At 40.1% G+C, this 22,867-nt stretch overlaps 1 protein-coding gene across 3 annotated transcripts in view; it reads left to right on the top strand.

Annotated features, from left to right (window-relative positions):
• Astn2 (astrotactin 2) overlaps positions 1-22,867 on the top strand; it is a 985,961-nt gene that overhangs the window by 469,058 nt on the left and 494,036 nt on the right. For 2 of the 3 annotated variants that reach the window (XM_051163215.1, XM_051163209.1), the window contains 3 exons: positions 441-525; positions 1,809-1,883; positions 2,657-2,794. In XM_051163215.1, coding sequence (XP_051019172.1) covers positions 441-525; positions 1,809-1,883; positions 2,657-2,794 — 298 coding nt within the window. The remainder of the gene's footprint in view (positions 1-440; positions 526-1,808; positions 1,884-2,656; positions 2,795-22,867) is intronic. The other variant, XM_051163211.1, reaches the window with a different exon arrangement.

The following is a 22,867-nucleotide window of genomic DNA, read 5'->3' as shown; positions in this document are numbered from 1 at the left end:
TTTTAATATATATCTACATGTACAAAATATATGTATGTAATCAAATATGCATATGTATGTATATATGCTTATATACATATGCATATACATGTGCATATATATTTGAAAATAAACCCTCTGTGACTACCTGGCTACTTCCTTATCAAACTGTGAGCCCCATTAACCACTGAGTTCTACCTTTTATCTTTGCATCTCTGGTGTAACACTAAGAGATTGGTTGAATGTATTCAAAAAATACTGGATAGGTGTATGAGTTGTTTAATGAGCAAATGAATGTATGCATTGAAGTCTGTGTTAAACACACAGTCTTCAGTGGAGCCAGCACCATTTTTTTCATGAGTCCTTTTCAACCCTGGCAAATTGACTATTTTTCCAGGGAAGCAAAACACACATATGTGCAGAGGCAATGTATCACAAAACCTGTTTCTTTTTGCTTGCAGGGGAGTGCAGTTGTCATGAAGGTTACGCCCCTGACCCAGTTCACAGGCATTTGTGTGTTCGAAGTGACTGGGGGCAAAGTGAAGGGTGAGTGACACAGGACCTTTGGGGCTGGGGAGTAGAGCTCCAGTTAATATAGCTCCTGATCTAGAATCTGCAGAAAATGCGAGACTGAATAGTGGTGATCCCCAAATGGAGTATCTTTACTAAACCTCTCTTCAGAGGTTTCTAAAGAGGGGCTAAAAAGACTGTAAGAACTCACAGGGATTATGATTCCATGCACAAGACCTGAGCAAGCTCAAGTGAGACAAAACCTCAGCATGGAGTGGGGAGAAGTGGGACTGAAGTCCCTCCCATAACCTACGAGATATTAGCATTTTGAAAGCTTCTGGTAGTTTTCCTTTTTATGTATATTTTATTTATTATATTCACATTACATCCCAATTGCTATTCTCTTGCCCTTATCTTCTGCTTTTCCAACCTTCCTCCCTCTTCTGCCCTATTCACCTCTCCTAGACATCTGATAGGGGAGGCCCGCCTAGCCCACTGTCTGGCCACAGCCTATTAGGTCTCATCAGGATAGCCTGCATCCCCTTTCTCTGTGTGCCCCCAAGACCATCTTGCCAAGGGGCAGTGACAAAATCGTGGTCACCAGAGTGCATGACAGAGGTTCAACAGAAGCCCTCCCCACACACACGTGGAGAATCATCTGTCCATCGGCTACATCTGAACAGGGGTCTTGGTTCTCTGCAAGCATTGCCCTTGGTTGGCACATCAGTTTGTTCTTAAAAAAAATATGACCTTTAGTACGTCAATCACTCTCCAGGCCAGGCCCCATACCCAAGGTTATATAATCAACATTAATTGAACCTGATGGGTTTTAAAAAATTAAAACAGAGAGAGAACATGAACTTATATGAGTAAGGAGGTGACACTGTACACACACACACACACACACACACACACACACACACACACACACCTCTTTGTGTACACACCCATTGAAAAGTGTAACCTATTTTTTCTCCTGAATCCCACTTCAGTACTAGTAGCATAAGATTTATGAAGCTTCTAGAGAACAAGCACTGGTGCTTTACTCAGGCATCCAAAAAGGAATTAATCAATAAAGCATATTGAGGAGGAATTGAGGTTTTGAACATGAACTCAGAAATGGACAAGTCAACTTAATGAAAATGTTGAGTCCTTCTGTAAACTGATGATATTCCTTTAAAATGGAGAAAGTCACATCCAGCAATTACTTCCATGGAATGTGACTATATAACTTCTGTTCAACAGAATGACTCCTATTTGCTTCAGACTAATGTCATGTCTTGTCTTCTTGTCTTCTTTTTCCTGTGTTATTTCCTCAGACCTTGGCCTTACACAACACTTGAGCGGGGCTATGATCTGGTCACTGGAGAGCAAGCCCCTGAAAAGATCCTCAGGTGAGTTGACAGTTTTATTGGGATATGATAGTGGGGAAAGGAGAAAGGTTAGACAGAAGGTGTGTTTGTGGAGTCTTAGCGTGTTGATCCAGAGCCTCGCTGAGTATAAAAGAACTCTCACTGGCACAGATGTAGCATCATGACCAAGGTTGCTATGGGAATCTGATTCCTGTTTCTCTGGCTTCTAGACTTATAGACACAGATACTTGAACTAGAGAAGACATTACTGATTATTTAGTCTACCTAAATAATCTAATTAAAAAATAGTCTATAACCCTGGACTCTCTTCCTATTACTTCTGCTATGTCTATGAAATTGTGTGTAAAAGTTCCATGCTTAAGCAGATAAAGGCTCACAGTGAATTAAGTGGTAGAACACAGAATAAGATATTAGTTTGAATTGATTTAGAGTCCATGTTCCTAACCTTTGTGCAGACTGCTTGCTCATCCTTACTGTTTATGGAACTCCTGCTCAGCATCAGGACTTCAGGAGAGTAGAGCTTCACTAGGCTCTGTCTTCACAGTGTCCAGTCATTACTCTGGAAAAGATAGCAAGCAACACAAAGCAGTGGGAGGGCTTAATGATGAGTAAACTTAGAAACAAATATCCCAATATGAATAAATCTGGCCAAGACTGTGCTTTGGGGAATATAGAGGACTCAAGGTGGGTGGAAAAACAGAAAATGCCCTATAAGGGAGGGAAAAGGTGTCCCCCTTTTTCTTTTTACTCTTTGCTTCCCGGGGAGTTCCCCAATGGAAACTCTTACATTGCAGGTCTACTTTCAGCTTGGGCCAAGGCCTCTGGCTTCCGGTCAGCAAAAGCTTTGTGGTTCCACCGGTGGAGCTGTCCATCAACCCCCTGGCCAGCTGCAAGACCGATGTGCTCGTCACTGAAGACCCTGCTGATGTCAGGTAGGGAAGTCATCTTTGAGACTTTGAGTAGCCGTGGAGGTTCTTCTGTTTCAGCATCACAGGCACTCTTGTGAAGAAAAAAGTTCAGTAATGTTGACAGAGGCCTGGAAGAAGTAGAGAATGTTGTCAAATCCATCAGTTTGTAAATCCTAGAAGCACCCTCTATTGTTGAGTAGCACCACCTTTATTCTACCCTCGTTGCTCTCCTTCTGTGATTTTATGAAAAACTACTAGAGGCTGATACATTATCTCACTTGCTGTGAGATTTATTGTGGATGAGCTTATCGTATAACCATCATTAATTAGCGTATGTTGGAGAATCATGAAAGTTTGAAAGATGGGTTGTTTTCACTTGTGAGGGTGACTTCTGGAACAATCCACAAGATCCAAACTCCCAATATGTCAAACGTATTGATCTTCACTCATGAAATGAATGTGACCTCATCTCTTCTTTCATGTCTTGTACCTCACAACCAACGCCCTTGTAGACTTCTTCTGCTTTCTTCTAATTAGTGGCTTGTACATTATGCTGTCCCATTATGTGCTGCACTTCTCAAGGTCAAAGAAAGTAACTTACTTAGCTTTGTAATCCCCAGTTCCTAGTATATATTGGACATCTACTAAATGTTTATTGATTTTATTGAGTCAGGGGTCTTAGATCAGATCCTAGTACAAGTTAGAATTTTTCTAATAGGCAAAGACTGCCTCCAATTTGATTAAAGGAAACCTAGACATCATGATGTAACCAAAAATGAACTCTAGTCTTAATTATGAAATCAGCTTGCACACAGCTAACTGATTTGTGAACTAAAATTAAAACCTTGCCCTGATAACTACCAGTGTCTATCAGCCTACTGTAACTTAACAATTGTCACAGGTTCATTATGAACTGAAATGTTGTCAACATGCATATGTTGTCTTCTGAGAAATCCATAAGAAGCAGCTCCCCATCTCTGATACATTTCATGTGGAAGGAGGAGACTAACATGCTTTTCTAGACTTTGATATTCTTTACAACTGTGGTTTTTTGTTTTAAGAAATGATGTAATATTGAGGCTGAAGAGGTAGCTCAGCAGTTAAGAATGTTTCCTGTTTTTCCAAGGCACAACAATTCAGTACCAAGCACTACAGTAGGTGGTTCACAGATACCTGGCTCTACCTACAAATTCAGAGGAACCCAACATGGTCTATGGACTTCAGAAGCACCTGAACTCAGCTGCATATGCCAACACATAAGTACACATAATTAAAATTTTTTAAGAATTTTTAAAAAATAATTAATATACTAAATGAATAGCATTTATAAAATGTAGATCCAAGTTATTAAAAACTAAAGAACAAACATATTTTGTAAATACAAACTGACTATCAAGATTGCCATTATTTTTATTTTTAAGTATAGAATCAGAGTATATGACATTTGAGGAAAACTTGTTAAAGTCTTTGGTTATTTCAGACTGCAAAGATAGAACCAGGTACAGCTAATAGAACCACTCTCAAAGAGCTCTAATGGCCTCAGCTGAAATCGTGTGAAAGGCACTCTGTTAGCTTTTCACAGACCACTATGTGGTTGACATTGTTCTAGGGGTTTTAGTGAAGATACACGTGTCACTAATGATCACTTGCTGTGGAGTTGGGAGGGCTGGGTGAGCACGCTATTTCCAACATGTGTGAACAATATGATGCAGCCAAGTCCAACTTTCTATGTTTCCTTTTTTTTTTTCCTTTTTTTTTTTTTTTTTTTTTTTTTTTTTTTTGGTCTGTAAGATGAAGACAGCAGGCCTTTCCCATCAAGTATAAGAATAATAACACATGCACACTGTGTAGTAGATTATTTACTAATGAGATTGCATTTTATCTTAATAGCATCATTCCATATAGCTATGCTGTTATTTTTATTTTATGTTTAAACATTAATCAGGCAGATCAAAAACAACTGTAAGGCCTAGATTGTGTTCCTGTTAGGAAGTGATGAGCCAAGTTTTGGCTTTTACTTAGCAAGAGTGGAAAAAGATTACAGTCTTCTATGTGAAATTATCTGTACTAAGTTGAGAGAGTTTTCCAGACTACATTAATAAATCTTGTTTGACTTGGCATTGCTCAGGCAAGCATATCATGAGCACTTAAAGAATTGATAAATTCCAGTCAGATAATATGTTAGATATTAACAAATAATAGATCATAATTATAGATAACAAATATCGCTGACATTGAATCACAGAAAAGTGAAGACTGTGGCAATTGAAGCCAAGCGGAGGCAGAAGTGTGCATTACTGTAAGAATCTGGGAGTGATTTGAAGGTGCACTGCAAGTCTGGACTGGGATTCCAAACCTGTGATAAATTTTGGGAGAAGTATGGGACCTCTCACAACCAGAGTCAAGCAGCTGTGGCACATTGTGGTAGCTAAATTTAATACAACTAAAAAATGGTCAGCATAAGAAGTGACTAAAAGTTTCTTATACTTACCATAGGAGTCTAAATTAGCTTCAGCACTATGGAAATCTGTCAAGCTGTGTCTACTCTTGTTTAATGTACAGATGTTCAATTCAAAGATTTCACCACTAAGTATATGAGCAACAGTGCAACAGAAACTTGTGGTTTATGTGTATAATAATATTGAATCACAGAATCCAGACACAAAAGAATATATTTGCTTTTATAAGGCTTTATACTGTTAGGTTTACTAGTTTCTAAAAGCCTTTGCATCACTTTGGGTGATAGAGTGCTTAATGACTAAGGGAAGGTTGAAGGGCTTGTGTGGTGCTGATGAAGTTTCATGCTTGCATCTTAGCTGTGCTTTTACAAACATTTTCCCTGAACATTCATCAAAGTACACAGTGTCTTGGAGAATTTTTTATTTTGCTTAATCATAAAGTTCAATGTTGAAAGTTACAAATTTAGGAGATGCGCTGAACTGCTCCAGTTGACACTGTCATTCTTACATACTTGCAGCTGAGATTTTCTGTGGTTATGCTTACCCTTGAGGACATTGGAGATAGAAGAGTTTTTTTGTTTTGTTTTGTTTTTATATTGCACAATAAAATAGAAAAGATTAAATAGTCTAGTAAAGTGTTGCACTTGACAATGGATAGCGCTATAGAAACAGTAATTATGGTCATGGTGGTAGCATAATAAGTTTTCTCTTCTTTTTATTTCTAATTCCTTTTTCTTTCCCTTGCAAAAAGGGTGCATCAAATTGAGGATGAAATTTTAAATCAACAGTGTCTTAGTGTTGAGGCCTTGCACTAATCTTTGTGTCCTTAGATTTAGCAAAGATATTAAATGAACATGTGCAGTCTCCTGTGGTTGCCCAGGCCTATGGCTTTGTGGATGTGGGCATCCTTATGGAGTAAGTAAAGAGTCACATGTAAGTAGTCAGAGGATGTTTTGAGAGGTGGAAAGGGAAGAACAAATTGTTTTCAGAAGATAGAAAGAACATTGGTCGTTATGTGTGAAATGTAGAAATGGCTTGGCGGGCGGAATCTAAAGTGAAAGGGAAAGTTTTCAAGTCAGAAGGGTAAAGGGGCAAAAGACAAGAACCCTTCCCTGGAGGCTTCCTATTCTTTAGCCTTCCCCAGCACGACGCTGCTGGGAATGAGAGTTTCAGCACTAGAGACACTAATGATGCTATCTACAAAGGTGGGAAAGCTAAATTTCATATGAATTCCTTTCAGTTCTTAAGAAGAATAAAAACAGCCTGTGCCTGGTGCCTCTCATGTGTCAGGCGCTATGCCAAGCACCCTAGGGTTACAGACATGAATAAGGCTTACCTCTGTTTGCAAGAGTCCCGTAGCTTAGCAAGGAGTGTGGAATAAGAGACTGACATGAGAAAGAAAATAAAAGTTCCTTGTTGGGAGGGACACATGGCAAACAACACCCCTTGCTGCACACTGGGCCTTCTTCACAATTTCACCTGGAGCTGGATCCTCTTATAAGAGAAATGTGAGAACAGCTATTGTAGTTAGAAGAATAATCATTCACAAAGTGAAGCATTTGGAGCTCCTCAGTGGTTTTTCTATGATCTCAATCAATGAAAATGAAATAGTGAAGTGCTGTTAATTCCTGAACAATGTTGAGAGAATAATGGGATATCAGAATGCAAGCTAACATTGCACACTTGGTGATCGCTTTCAGATTGAATTCTTTCTAAATAGAATTAAGAATTTGTTCTTGTTCTTTTGCCCCTTTCAATTTCAAGCCCTGAGAATTTATCGAACAACTATTATGTGGAGGGATGTGTAGTAGAAATACAAAATATAAGGCAAGAATCTCAATGTAGGAGATGAGCCCAAAGCCACAATCAACATGATATACTTTGTGGTATTCAAAAAAAGAGGGACATTTTAGGCAGGAACAAAAACAACAAACAAATAACAATGCTAGATATGGACGCACCCATCTAGAGGTTAAAATGGGTGCCAGGGAAAACTCAGAACACATGGAGTATGGATGTGAGACAAGAAAATACCATAGGTTTCATACCTATGGGCAAAGTACCCAGCTTGGTCCTGGAGCTTCCATTTCAATATGACTGCAGTGAAACAGAAAGGGATGCCTGAGAAAGACTCTGGGAGAGTTTTAGAGACAAAACACTCATGTTATTTTCTCTCCTACCTCTTTTCCAAGCTGTGGACTATGTGGACTAGATGCAATGCCTTTAGTCATGAAGTATATTCTGCAAGAGTGAGCCATCCATGCTAAGGTTAACTCTTCAACATACACGAGCTGGATGAATGCCCATGTGGTAGTCAATGAGCTAGTGATGGAAGGAATGGTAGAAAGGCATAGACTTTGAAATAAGTTGAGCTGGATGTGAGTTTTGAATCCACAGCTTGGATCAAGTCAGTTTCCTGTTTGGAACTTCGAAAACATTCAGAATGTAGACACTAATGTCCTTCTTCCATAGGGAGATTATCAGGGTACATGAAGTATGTAGAGGGGCTTGAATGTCTCAGTATATGGATTGCTGTTCAGTGAGTGGGAAGAATATTTATCTTACTGTGCGTGTATGTATGTATGTATGTATGTATGTATGTATGTATGTACGTGTCTATCCATCCATCCATCATCTGTCTATCACATTTCTATGTATGTATCTATCTACCCACCTACCTACATACCTGTCCATATATCTATCTATCATTCATGTATCTTTTATATTATTTAGCACTTTGCTATATAACCAGAAATGGCTGAACGCTTGTAGTCCTCTCAATTTTGCTTCTCTTATGCTGGGATAACAATACTGTTTTACCATGTCCAGCTGGGAAATTTTAGAAGTAGTAGCAGCTGTACAGCAGAAGAAGGAAACAACCACATAGTACAGTATAACTGGGAGATCAAGAAGATGTAGTTCATGGTACAGAAACAGCACACAAACAGGATTTCTCCCTCCTTTCTGCAGATTATATCCTTTTGATAAAAGAAGTGGAGAAGCTTCTGGGGGCAAATATGAGCAAGATACAATGCTACTGCATATCTAAGTAGCACAATGAAACACATTTCTTTGCATAATAGCTAAAATAATTGATAGTAATGATTATGCTGTCAAGAAAATAATCACGGGAAATAAGGACATGAAGGTATGTTAAAGGTCAGAGCAGGACCTTGCAAGTCCATACATTACACATGGTTTAGAGGAATCCAGGCACTGGGTTCTGGTGGGAAGTCTCTTGGCACATGCTTAATTTCACTTCATAGCCTAGTTGCCTCTCTTTGATTGGAAATAAATGCATTTGGAAGTATGCTTTCATTCATTTGTTGATATTTTTCTTATTCTTCGAAGATTTCATATATTTTACAAAATATTTTGGCCATATCCATCCTACTACTTTCTTCTGGCATCCTCCAGGACCCTCTAGTAGAATGGTTCTCAACCAGTGGGTCACAACTCCTTTAGGGATCAAATGATCTTTTCACAGCTGTCACCTAAGACCATTGGAAAACACTGATGTTTACATTATGATTCATGACAGTAGCAATGTTACAGTTATAAAGTAATAAAAAACCAATAATTTTGTGGTTTGGGGGTCACCACAATGTGAGGAACTATATTAAGTATTGCAGTATTTAGAAGGTTGAGAATAGCTGCTCTAGCGTGACGCTTACTCATCTTCATGTCCTTGCTCTTATATAATTAATAACACATTGAGTCCAATAAGTACTGCCAGGGGTGCCCTGCAAGAGACCACACCCCAAATAAAAGTGGCTTTTCCTCCCGCAGCAGCTATCAAGTGGCAGCAATGCCATACCTATGGGGAGAGCCTCAGAATCCACCCCATCATCCATGCTGGATAATTGACTGGCATGAGTTTCTACAACTCTTGTTCAGGTAGCCACAGATGGTCTGAAGAAGCCATTCCATGCCTTTTCTCCTCAGTCTTTGGCTGTTACATTCTTTCTCGCTCTCTTCTCTGCAATGTTCCCTGAACATTAGCTCCCCGGTTCTTGGTTGGGAGTGGTTGATGTGGATGATCCATCCGTTGCTGAGCACTCAGAGTCACTTACTCTCAGCACTTTGCACAGTTATGAATCTTGTGTAAAACACTACACATTACAGAAATAATTTATCTGTCCTAGGTAGAGGGCAGCAGCCTGAATCTATTGGTATAAACAGCAGTATGTAGAAGGAACTTTGACAGCAGGACTATTTAACAAAGCAAAGACAGTAAGTCCCCTGACACCCAGACATGCACATTTGACCAGGTTTACTTTATGTTACATAAAATTTCTCCTCTTGTCTAGGTCTCAAATCAAATCAGAAAATGGTTGGTTACCCATAATTATCATGCCCGTATTGCATCACTGGGTACAGCTTACCTAGCAGATTGGTATGGTAGCATTCAGGGGCCATCATTGGTTCAGACTATGCATGTCTCCTCTCTCCTATAAGCGTGCATAACACCTTCTGTTATATTTATAATCATGCATTTGCAGACAAGTTAGAAGTATATGTCCGTTTTTGGTATAAGGTGGCTATTGGGGGAGAGGGTTCTTGACCCCAGAAACAGAATCTTAAGCTTTCAAAAATCCTCCCACCACTTAACCCTTCCTTATCAATTCCACAAACATTCCTTTACCCAAGGGCAAAAGATCTTTAATAAACAACCCACTTAGGATTTTTAAACCCCATGAATAGATTATTAGGTAAAATGAATAGAATATGCCTCATGAAAACGGCATAGGTTCAAATTGCAGCTCTACCACTTGCTAGCTCACCTCAGCCAATTTATTGAAGCCTTGTTAGCCTCAGTTTCTTGTCTTTGAATGGAGATGATAATAACAGTTGTATCCTTGGTTGTTCTTGAGATATAAACAACCTGTTTAAATTATTAGTTGCATACTTGTAAATGATAATGTTCAGCTAGCTCCCTTTGTCTTGATCTGTCTAGACAGGTATAAATTCTGACTCTTTCCAGCTAATTGTATAGTTACTGTTTATTTCCAGACAGGGAAAGCAGTTACTTAAGTTCTCTGCACAATAGTACTTGAGTAGTGAGTCAGTACTTGAACTGGGACTGTCAGTCTAGTGCTTGGTGCCAGCTGCTGTGGACATATTGGGAAGGCTTGGTAAGATAAGGGAGGGGTTGTCGGCTCTTCATCCTCGTCTTCACTGACCATTTGGTCATTGAGGGCAAGTGTTATTTCTTAGTTCTTTTTTTTTTTTTTCATTTTTAAAGTTTTGTGTATATGTGTAGGTATGCATGACTGTGTATGTATAGGCACAGATGTGTGGAGCCGTGAATGAACATGTACGTGTACGCGTGTGGAGGTTAGAGTACTATATGGAGTACCATTCCTCAGAAGTCACAACCCTGTTTTTTTGTTTTGTTTTGTTTTTCCTTTTTTTATTATTAATTTATTCATATTACATCTCAGTTGTTAGCCCATCCCTTGTATCCTCCCATTCCTCCCTCCCTCCCGCTTCCCCCTATATTCCCCTCCCCTATGTCTGTGACTGAGGGGAACCTCCTCCCCCTGTACATGCTCATAGGGTATCTAGTCTCTTCTTGGTGACCTATTATCCTTCCTCTGAGTGCCACCAGGTGTCCCCATCCAAGGGACATGGTCAAATATGGGGCACCAGAGTTGGACAGGACATTCTCCACTGTTAAGTGGAGAAGGAGATCTGACTTTCACAACCCTGTTTTTTGAAACATAGTCTTTTTGGTGTCCTAGTACTCACTGAGAAGGTTAAGCTGGTTGGAAGGTAGGCCCCATTATGCCTGGTGGTTTGTTGTTGTTGTTGTTATTTTTGCTTGTTTGGGTTCTTGTTTTGTACTGGCAGGCCAAACTCAATTTCTTGTGCTGTCCAGCTAACTGAAGGCATGCATCCATTCTACAAATGTAAAATAAAATATAAATGGGGGAAAGAGATTATGAGTGCATAAGAAAAGAGATAGTAAGCATTTTAGCTAAACCTTTGACAGCTTGGTTTGTGGAATGCAGTATCTGGATTTGCTCGGTACCACCAAATTCCTCCGTAGTTTTGGAAAAGAAAGCCCCTCTGACAGCCATCAGTGTACAGGCAGCCACACTTGCTGCCGCATGTATCAACACTCTCCCCTGCTCTCCTCCTTTTCTTCTGCCTGTCACTCAGCCAGGGAGCCTGGAGACACATATATTTTTTCCCATTTTAGTTTAGCGATCATAATAAAAGTGAAGTCTATTAGGATGAGTTTCTGCCCAAGCTCTGTAAATCTCTTCAAACACTGCACAGCATGGGATTTCTGTTAGTCTTTGCCACAGGGGAAGCTGTACCATGCACCAATGGGCAGCCCAGGTGGAGGGCTCAAGACACAGCCTCTGCTAAGTGAAACTCAAATGGAGACTTTAGAATATAAATATTGAAGTGACCCAGGTTGGATAAAGGGGAACCAGTTAGCTAAGCTTCCATCTTCCATACAGGAAATGCTAAATTATTAAAATTTTAATAAATGTAATAATAAATATTTGATGTTGAATTATAGACGGCTTGGCGGCTACAGTGAAACTGAGAAATGACTTGTTATATCTGCATTAGAAGTTAAATACTTTTCAAATGGGACTTGCAATGCTGCTGCAAGTATCCACATCTTCAGATTCAAAGGAAAGGCAGACGTGAAAGCATGATTGGGGCAAGTACAGGGGACTGGCAGTAAGGACTGAAAGGATGCTTATAGCCATTTGTCTAATGCCAAGCCTGTTTCTTTATTGCCTGTAAATGCATATGTGGGGAAAAGAGGTCAGTGTCAGATGTTTTCCTTAGGCACTTTCTGTCTTATTTTTGGAGAAACGATATCTTACTGAACCTGTAGCTCACTGATTCATCCACCCTGGCTGATGAGTGAGGCTCAGGGTTCCTCCTGCCTCTGTTTCCCGAGCACTGGGATTACTAGCATGTGCTGCTGCACGCAGTTCTTGTTGCTGTCTGTGTTATATGGGTGCTAGGTACCTAACTCGGGTCATCTTGCTTCCATGGCAAGCACTTTACTAACTGAGCACTGCAAGCCTGTTTTTAGTCTCCTCTTTCATAGATAAGGATGTTGACACCGTAAGGGCTCAATCAGAGCGGTTGGTGAGGGAACGCATTGGAAATGGAATGAAGACTTCTGATCTGCACTCTAACTAACCTTCATGCTGTAGGACCTCCCTCCCTGCAGAGCATTTTTCTGCTTGCTATAACTCAGGGTGATTTTAGTTTCAGAGAAAAAGAACTTGGGTTGACTAACTTCAGTGAGACTTATCTTGGAATGCTATCCTAAGAAAAGTGAAAGGTAAGTTCATATAGGAGATGACATAAAGATCAAGGGAATTACATGCTACAATTCTATCTTTCTTCATTTTTCCATTATGGTGGCTTTATTATCTCATACTCTGCACCCCATTCCTTTCTCTTCCCTGCTGCTTTCCATCTTGTAAGGGAGTAGTGGTAATACTCATGGGTCATTGATTATATGTGCTTCTTGCCATGAAGAAGTAAGGCTCTTCTTCCATGAGATGGATTTTGTAGAATTCCAGGGAAGGAATATTACTTGTCTGACATGTGTTAGAACAGTAGCCCTGGCTTAGTTATCTATCAGTGGGTGACAGGACCACAAAGTATAGACATCAGCAAAGGAAGGATCAAGGAGACAGCCACTCTATGCCATATCACCCAAACTCTCCTGATCTTTTTCCTATCAATTTATCTTATGAATTAGACTAAATCAAAAATGGTAGATATCAGATTTCCACACACCAGCTCAGATAAACAGGTAAGCATTGCCTCAAATCTTAGGTTGGGGAGATTTCTAAGACTAAAATGGGTGATTCTAATTTTCTATTTTGTTACTTTATGATGTGGTTTCCCTGTCAAATGAAGACATCTGTGGGTTACAGGTACACAAAGAAAAGACATCCATATAGATGTAAGCAGTAATGACAAATTAACAGTAAAATTGTCTTATCCAGTGCTTTTTTAATGATTCCTTATCATGAGGGATGTTGTTAGCAAAATCTCATCTTGGTGCTAATACATTTGCTAAGATAAATTTCTGGCTTATAATAGAATTGAAGCCTCCTGTAGAGTTAAGAGCTTCCTGTATTCTGTCTGACACAATCATTGTCAAAATGGTTACTAGGATAGAAATGAATTCTAGGATAGAAACTACACACATGAAAGGAGTCTCAAACACTATTGTAGTATTCCATAGGTATGTGTAAACAATCACAAACTCACAGAGGGAGGAGACACTTACCCCCTCTACATGACATCAGATAGATGGTCCTAAATTGTTATTACTCATTCTTCCCTGTAGTTATGTCATAATCTCTGTTATGTAGTGTGTATTGGCTTCCCAGTGTTTCCATAAATTCTCTCTTGGACTCATCTTCATACGCAACATTTTCAGTTACACAAATAGTAAATCTGGTGTAGCAATAACTCAAAAAAAGGTAAGATGAGCCTTATTTTTAAGTCTAAGCCCCACTTTCTGAGGCTGAGTAGAAAGATATGTTTCCATCACTGTATCGTATCTTTTCAGGTAAGTATCAGAACTCCTACACACACACACACACACACACACACACACATACACACACATACACACACACACACATACACACACATACACACACACACACACAGAGCAAGAGAGAAAGACAGGTTACCCTATCTCTTCCCATATTCCCTCTTGTTATTTTGTCAAAATGCCAAGCACTCTCCTATATCCTTGCCTTCTCCACTACTGGCCCTGGACATGACACTCACACTGTCCTCTTTTCTGCTGACATACCCTTTATCCACTAGTTTGTATCAGGGGTGCTTCCTCTGAGAAGCTTTTTGTAAATTTCCACTAGCACCCACCAAAGTCATACTCGATGGTTCCTTCATTAACCTCACTTGAGTATTTCTTGAGTATTCTCCTACAGGAGAATAGGGAAATAGAAGGATCCAGAGGGTCCTAGAACCTACAAGAAGAACATCATGATGGGTTGATCTGGGCCCAGGGGAGTCTGCTCAAACTACTGCACCAGCCAATGACAATACAAATAGTAAACATTGAATGCCTACTCTGATCTAGCCAATGGACAGGATATTCTCCACAGTCATGTGGAGAGTGAGGACTGACTCTGACATGAACTTGGTGACCCATATTTGACCACTTCTTCTTGGTGGGGAGGCCTGGTGGCACTCAGAGAAAGAGTAAGCAGGCTACCAAGATGAGGCTTGATAGCTTATGACCATATAGTAGGGGAGGAGACCTCCTTCAGTCATAGACCTAGGGGAAGGGAATAGGGTGAAAGTAGGAGAGAGGGAGGAATGGGAGGATACAAGTGATGGGATATCAATTGAGATGTAATCTGAATAAATTAATTTAAAAAAAGAAACACACACACACACACAAAGAAAACTGAACACACATATTTTTAGGCCAGGACCACACTCCAATCCAACCTGATGATCTCTGTGTTCCTGGAGGTCATAGATTGAATCTTAACCATTCAAAACACCATGTGCATCTCGGAAAAGGCTCCAGAGCACTTGATGACTCTGGTTTGTTGCAGTTATTTCGATAGTGGGGAGATATTTTTATATTATCAACAAATATTGTTCTGCAGCTACTCCTGTGTTACCTCCAATTATCACCTGATGCCTTTGTATATAAATAACCTGCTTCACAGTGTTTACTCTACTGTAGCACAGCAGGCTACATTTAATCAAAGTGACTTTTTTTGTAACAATAGCACTTTGGGGCAAGTGGAATATAAGTGGAATAAAATCAACATTAAAAATAATCCTTCATTTGAAAAGTTTGAGAAATTCTATTGCTATCATTGAAGTAGCTATGCCAGTGTCCCAGACAGCAGCTTTCCCATAGGTATTGATAGGTTATGGATGTCAAGAATCTTTGGGAATAAATTTCAATACTGTCCCCAACCCAATATTGATCCACTAGGAGCAGACTTGGTGCCTGAAGTCCTTAAGACACACTTCAAGCAATGTCAAAATAGTCCTTCAAGGTTCACAGTCTATGCAAGTTAAACCAAGTATCAGAAAATGTGGGACCCATAATTAGAGAGAGGTGGAACTGGAAGCTGGCCTTTCTCACTTAACCAGCTGATGAGCTCCTCATTCTAGCCCCCCAATTTCCAAAGTTTCCATGTCCTTATGGGCATGCAGCATCATTTACATATAAAAGCAGCCCACTTTCATACTCCAGTCTGAAGTTGTTCCAGATTAGCAGGTCCCCAGCATCACCTTGAATCACAGAAGAGGCTAAGGAATTACCATAGAGTGTATGTACTAAAAATAAGTAAAGTATTATGTCAATCTAGAGTTTCCTTAAATAATGAACAGGAATGTTCCTGCATGTCTATGGTTGATGACACAGATCCCCCAAATATAGAGCAGCACTGAAACCTAGCCATTTCTCTCTAGACCCACTCAGAGCTCACTCTTTAGCCTCTAACACGATGCCACACACTAGACAATGGACAATGTTTTGCATGAATCATTGGTCATTATTATTACTACGTTATAACTATTTGAACTTAGTCTGATCCTGTGTCAGAATCCTTGTTAGGCTATTCCTGGACAGTTTTAAGTGGGAGATTTTACACAAATGCTTTTTGTTCTCCTGAGTTTTTACAGGTATTACACATCATTACTGATGAGTTGAAGTACAACTCAAAGGTGCTTCAGAAAGGAAGTCAAGATTCACAGAGCACTAATATTTTCAATAGTTAAATATGTAAGCATCTGAAGTGTCTATCACTATGCACACAGATAAATGAAATGTGGTATAAAAATATATAATGGAGTATTACTCACCCTAAAAAAGGAAGGACACTGTGACACATGCTGTAACATGAATGAGCCTAAGGATATTATACTAAGTAAAATAAGCAGTTATTAAAGTATAACTTTTATAGGTTCCACTTTCTATGAAGAAATCAGAGATACAGCATTGTGGAAACAGATAATAACAGTGGTTGCTAAGAGTCAGAGAGAAAGGAGAATGGGGATTCACTGTTTGTGTCCTATGTATTATACACACACAAAAAAAAGCAGTTTGTGAGATGAAAAGCCTTCAGATGAAGGATGACAATGCTAGTTCCACAATGCATACTTGATACCTGTGAACTTAACATTTAAAAATTAAGATAGGAAATTTTATGTTAGATGTATTTTCTTTAACTTTAAAATGGATGGGGGAAAAAAAGAAGAAGAAAATGTTTTGAGTGAGAGTGTGAAAGCCTTCCCAGCCACATCTGCTGTCCTATGCTGCAAATTAAGTCCTGGCTTCAGATTCCTGTAGCAGAATCCATGTCCCCAGAACATCGTGCTCATGGCACCCCTTAGGACATTTTTACATCACAGGTACCATGCCCCTAGGTACAGCAAAATGATCTTTACTCCGATGAGATGGAGAAGATCTGTGCCCTGAATCTGCATTCACCCTGAGATTCTGATGCGGGAATGTGTGACTGACTCACTGATGGTGGTGTTCATCCAGCAGGGCAAAGCCAATATCCCTAAAACATGATGGGAAACACCCTGGGAAATGCGTGGCCCCTCATATCTCACAAAGACTTGCTCTTGGGCAAATATACTTTATACACACACACACACACACACACACACACACACACACACACACACACACGCATTGATGGCTCTGAAAAGAGCCTTTGGACTTAGAAAAAAAGCATCACTCACTGGCTTACTTTCCCTTGTTCTTCTTGGGGAGCAACACCACCTTGATGTTGAGCAGGATACAACTCTACGCAATGATCACTTGAGCCAGCAGCTCATTGAATTCTTTGTCCTTTAGAATGGCTAGCTTTAGATGGCACAGGATGGCACATATCTTCTTGTTGTGGGTTGCATTGCCAGCCAGCTCCACCATGACCATCAGGTGTGCTAGGCACCAATGCCCATCTGCTTGGAGTAATTGCCCTTGTGGACGAGCTGGTGCACATGGCCGATGGAGAACTGCAGGACAGCCTAGGAGTGGGTCTTGACCTTGGTGTAAGTCTTGCCACCATGCTTGCCACTTCCAGACATGATAGAAATCTTGCTGTCATAGCCTGTCTGTTCAGCCTCTTAAATATATTATTTTTAGACTTATTCACTGTAGTGTATTGTGTGTGTAAGGGGGTGCTTGCGTGCATATATGTATGTATGATATGTGTGTTTCTTGCCTACAGACATAGAAGACTTAGTATCCTTTGAAACCAGACATGCAGATGATTGTAAGCCACTGTGTGTGTATTCTGCGAGTACCTTGTGTGTACCCTGATCCTCTGCAAGAGCAGCAAACACTATTAACAGTTGAACCTTACTCAAGTCTCTTGTAGAAATATCTTCATGACCATAATAACTGGAAATATCATAGGTCAAAGTTAGAAGCCTCTCTTCACTTGTAGCAGGTTTATAAGGGATGTTTTGGACACACCCCCTAGGGACATCTGGTAACCTCTGGAAGCATTTCTTTTGTTTACAACCTATGAATTGTTACTGTCATTTAGTGGGTGTGAGACAGCTATGCTCCTAGATACCCCAAAAAGCAAAGGAAATCCATCCATCAACAACCAATAACCCAACTTCAAATGTCAAGAATGCCAGTACTGAGAAGCCCTGCAGCCTATGATGAAGCTGTCTCAATTAAACAGATGAAAAATTGAGGTGAGGTTTCGCATCCAAGATCTGTTTTCCCTCAAGTCCTTTCCATTAAACCTAGAGTAGATTGTTAGCCACACATAGATGCATAAGGAAGGCAGCAGGGGCGCTGAAGGCAGCTTAGAAACAGGAGAGTTGTTCTGGGAAAAGTAACAGCAGCCTGGCTTTAGTGTTGAGCATTTTCCCCAAGTGTTCCAACCCCCTATGACTGGAGTCAACACGAAGCTCCGTGCATGCGGATTCCATTGTTCCACATGGAAACATCACAGCCAGGAAGAAATTCAAGACCTAAGAACACTCCCCACCGCCTTTAAAATGAGTCTGAGCCTCTCTACCCTCCTTTGCTGTGACAGATTTTGAACATTAAAAAAAAAGTTTACAGTTCCAGCAGGGCTAGCATAAATCACAACGCCTCTGTACAGCAGCAGCAGACATGACTTATGGCCCCATCTCTATGGCAACGGGAGCACAGCCTACAGATGCACAAAAGCACCACTCCTGCCTGACAGGCCTTGGCTGGCTCTGATGGAGAGGCCAGTGTTCCGGAGAAAGGATGTATTCTCCAGAACTCGCTGCCCATTTGTCTTCATTCAGCACCAGAGGAGCAAGCCCCCTGCTCCATCTCTTCTGTCCTCATCCTGCAGGTTCTTTTTTCCCTCTCCTCTGAGTGGGACGATCTTTTCTTCTCTTAATCTTTCCCACCAAAGGTTTACAAGAGAAGGAGTCCCCCCAGTTAGAGCTTGCAAAGGTCAGTCACGGTGAGTCTGCCTGGCCCGTGCTCTAAGATCTGAGTTATGGTGAGTCTCTACATGCTAACCATCAATAAGTATGTACCCTTCATAGATGATTTCCCCCATGGTGTTGCAAGTTGGTCTTTTAGAATTTCTTCTTCCTTCCAGGTTACCCAGCGTAGATTCATCTCAACTAAAAGCTAGCTTTAGTCTCTCCCATTGCTCCTCTTGCCTGCCTCCTGCATTTCTCAGGTCAACACTGGTACTCTCCTGTGGGCTAACCTTTAGTTCTTCTGGTTCCTCTGGCCTCTTCTGCCCATAGAACAGCTGCTTCTTCAACTGGCTGCCTTCTAGTTATCCATCCAGGTTCCACATATGGCACTTCATTCAATAATCCTTTTCTGACCCAGACTACCATCCAGTGCAGACACCCCTGTGTTTTTGCCTAGATTGTCTAAACCCTTTTTCCTCTCAGTGCTCTACCCATTCTCCCAAATCAATGCTGGTGTGCTTTAGCCTAGGTTCCTATCCCTCTCTTAGTCACTGCTGCCTGTCACTTCCTTACTGACCTTTCTTTTTCTCACATTCAGTCTGGTGCCCCATGGTACCCAAGGAATATCTTCTTTCCAGTCTTCAAGACTGACCACTATTTCTATAACTGAATCAATCTCAGGAGTTCTTTTTGCCTTTGTGGAAGTCCAAACCCCTTCAATTCTCCTTGTGGCACCCCCTCTTGTGATCCTGCACTGTATTCTGTTTTAGGCAATTGGGCTCAGTTAATTTATAGGTAGCTTGTATGTCTCCAGATCCCTGCATTCCCAGCATAGGTGTTAGTCCGTTCTCACCAAATTCCCACCGTGGAGGCTTTTTCCACTTGTCCCCTTAGCCATCATTTTAAATGTCTCTCCCTCCAGAAGGACTCATTTACTGAATCAGGTTAAATACGTGGTTCTCAACACTTGATATATTTCTAAAACTTGGAGATTTCTTAAAACTCTCAAGTGCATATTGGAGCTGTGAGAAATGTAGTCACAGGATCTCCAAGTAGCCTCAACATAGCTTGTCCTGAGTAACAAGAGGTTAAGAAGGGAGAAAGTATACCTTAGAGTGAGATACAATGTCCTCATTGCCATCGACAAAGTCAATAATAAGACCCTGTGTGCCTGTTGTAAGATGCTCTGAGAAAACAGCATCCTTTCTGAAGTGGTTCTGTCTAAAGTTCATAACCTGAGTCTAATCACAAGGAAGCGCAGAACTCTGCCAGACTGAAGAGTGGTCTATGAAGTAAATGATCAACATCTGTAAAAACACAAACATCCTGAAAGCAATGTAGCCAGAAAAACTGTCCAAATATAAAGGACACCAAGCAATGAAGACAATCGGTAACAATCGATTGGTGGAGCTTTGTTTGCTTTAAGGACATGAGCAGCTCAGAAGACTGTTTAGCAGGTAAAGCACTAGCCGCATTTGAACCTCTAGAACCTACATAAAAGGCCAGGTAGGTTTTACAGTCCACCTGCAATCTTAGTACATGGAAGACTGAGACAGGGAATCCCCATGGCAAGCTGGCTAGTCAGACTAGCCAAACACTGAGCTTCAGGTTCAACAACAGCTTTTGTCTCCACAGATAAAATGGAGAATGATTAAGGAAGATACTTGGCACCTACTTTGGACCTCTACAAGTGTATGATCACTTGTGCTCATAGGTACACACACACACACGCACACACATTTAAATGGCTATGGACTAGTACCAGGGCAGTGGTAACCTGATGTAGATGAAAGACAATGTTCTCATTTTCATAAAACTCACACTAAAGTATTTAAAAGAAAATAGGCCTTTTGTCTTTTAACTGACTTTAAAATACTTCAGAGTGAAAATATGTGTGTGTGTGTGAATCCAGCAAGTGCAGATGGAGGAGGAGAGAAAACAGAAGGAAAACTGTCTTTACGATTTCCTTTCACTCTTTTATAATATTATTCTGATTATGCAGGATTCCTTATATTTCCATATAAAATTTTTTGTTGATAGCTGTTAACAACACACAGCTGGGAATGCAGTAAGGAATGCATTCAGTCTGAAGATCAGTTTGGGTACCATGACCCATGGTCTATAGATACTCTATTCATTTAGAGCCTCTATAATTTTTTTCAGCCTCATTTTTGTAGGTTTTAGAGTTCACACCTTATACTAATTTTATAAGTTTATTTTGAATATTTCATCTTCTTATGCTACTTAAAATGGGATTACTTTCCCATTTTTGTTCTCAGAATATTCACTACCTAATACATAAAAGTACAATTGACACCTGTACATTGCCCACATATCTTGCAAGCTGATGAATCCATTAATTAGTTCTAGAGGGATGTGTGTGTGTGTGTGTGTGTGTGTGTATGTTAGCATTTTTATATAGAATATCAAACTATCTGTCGAATAGAAATAGTTTTCTTTCTTTTCCAATCTGGATTTCTTTTATTTATTTGCTTCTCAAATGTGCCTGACTACAATCTCCAGTGCAATGCTATATAGACACATTTTATATTTAATTTTATAACCATTCTGTAAGCCTGATATTGCACTAATATAAATACATCAAAATATATGCCAAAAGCCTAGCATTACGAGTACTGATTGAGATGGTCTAAGGTAGCACAAAAGGTGGTGGCAATGTTACTAAACTTTGTTTTGCTGGGAAGACACTTTATAGATGAATAAAATTAAATGCATACAATGGTGTGAATGCAAAAGTGAAACTTTCTAGGAAAACAAAGAAATCTGATAGGTATGAGAGAGACCTGCAGGGAAGGATAGCATGGCATAAGAAAAATGTTCCAAATTATTTCTATATTTGCATCATAAGAATGAGCTTATATACTCCTGTATGGTAATAAATTAAATAATAAAAAATAAAAATAAATTTAAACATAGTGAAACTTGTCAAAATATGTATCCTACTCAAAGAACAAAGCAAGGCAAAAAAACAAAAGACAAAAAAAAAAAAAAAAAAGCAACAAAAAGAGCTGATAGCTTTTTAACTTTTTCTAATATACAACCAGGGTTCATCAGCCACTTCTCTGGAAAGACGCCCTTGTCATTCCCATCACAGTATGTGTCACAGGTGACTGTGATGACTTGTTCTGTTTCCCAAGAAACTGAAAATTCAGCCAGAGCTGAAGTGGTTATGTTGGCTTTTTCACCATTTTATCTACAGCAATAGTGTCTACTACTGAGGAAATTGAAAAAAAAAATCAAAACCTCTAACTCTCACAACAATATGAGGTGTGTAACAAAGACCCACATTTTCACAGGAGAAAAATGGTGCACACAGTTAGATGGCAGAACAGTAGATGTTGGAAAGCAGACGGTGGAAAGCCAGACCTATCTAAATTCAAGGCCAGGTTTTTCCATCTCTAACATGATCCCCACCTTATGGTATATTTTCTAAGTCTCTGCCCTACTCAGAAGATTCATCCAGAGATTGTATTTGCTAGAGTCTCCACAGTGTAGAGTGAAATACGTTCACATCTGTGTGCATTATTTTTCTCACATTTGTACTTGTCCGTCACTTTGTACCTCAGACTCCCAAGCTTCCAGGTTCCTGGGCATCTACCTGCCAGTTCCCTTCACAGTGATGACAATGGCCTTCCCTTCCTATGAACCAAGACCTGGACAGGTGCTTTGTGAGTATCACCTGACCTCTGCCACTCCCAAGGCTTCCTGACACTTTGACACTTTTACGATGCTGTTTCAAATGAAGAAACTGGTTCAAAGAACTTCTTTGTCCTGGCCAAAAACTAATCACAGAGCCAGTATTTCAACACTAGACTATAAGTCCTTTATCTCTGTCATGTGTTGCCTTCTTCTGCGGCTAAAAGCACAAAGGCATTGCTCACATTTCACTTGTCAGTACTATTCTCAGTTGTCCTCATAATAGGGCACAGATAACAGTCTCAGAAAAGTCAGCAAGTCCTACGTTGCTAGGCGCACTCAGACACTCCCTGATTGGTATGTCTGGTGTGAAGTCTTCCTGCTTGCATATCTTCTAATTTGTCATGTGGTGCATATGTCTCTGGTCAGCGAACCTCGCTTTGAGAATTTTCGCATGAAATTGCTTAGGGTTGTATCAACTTTCTGTTAAGAACATTAGAACAGTGTGAGTAAAGTACTTGCCATTCAAGCATGGGGATGTGAGTTC

This window comes from Acomys russatus, chromosome 2, assembly GCF_903995435.1.
Source record: "Acomys russatus chromosome 2, mAcoRus1.1, whole genome shotgun sequence".
Lineage (NCBI taxonomy): Eukaryota > Metazoa > Chordata > Mammalia > Rodentia > Muridae > Acomys > Acomys russatus.
Note: the sequence above shows the minus strand (reverse complement) of the source record. Positions and strands in the feature narration are given on the sequence as shown.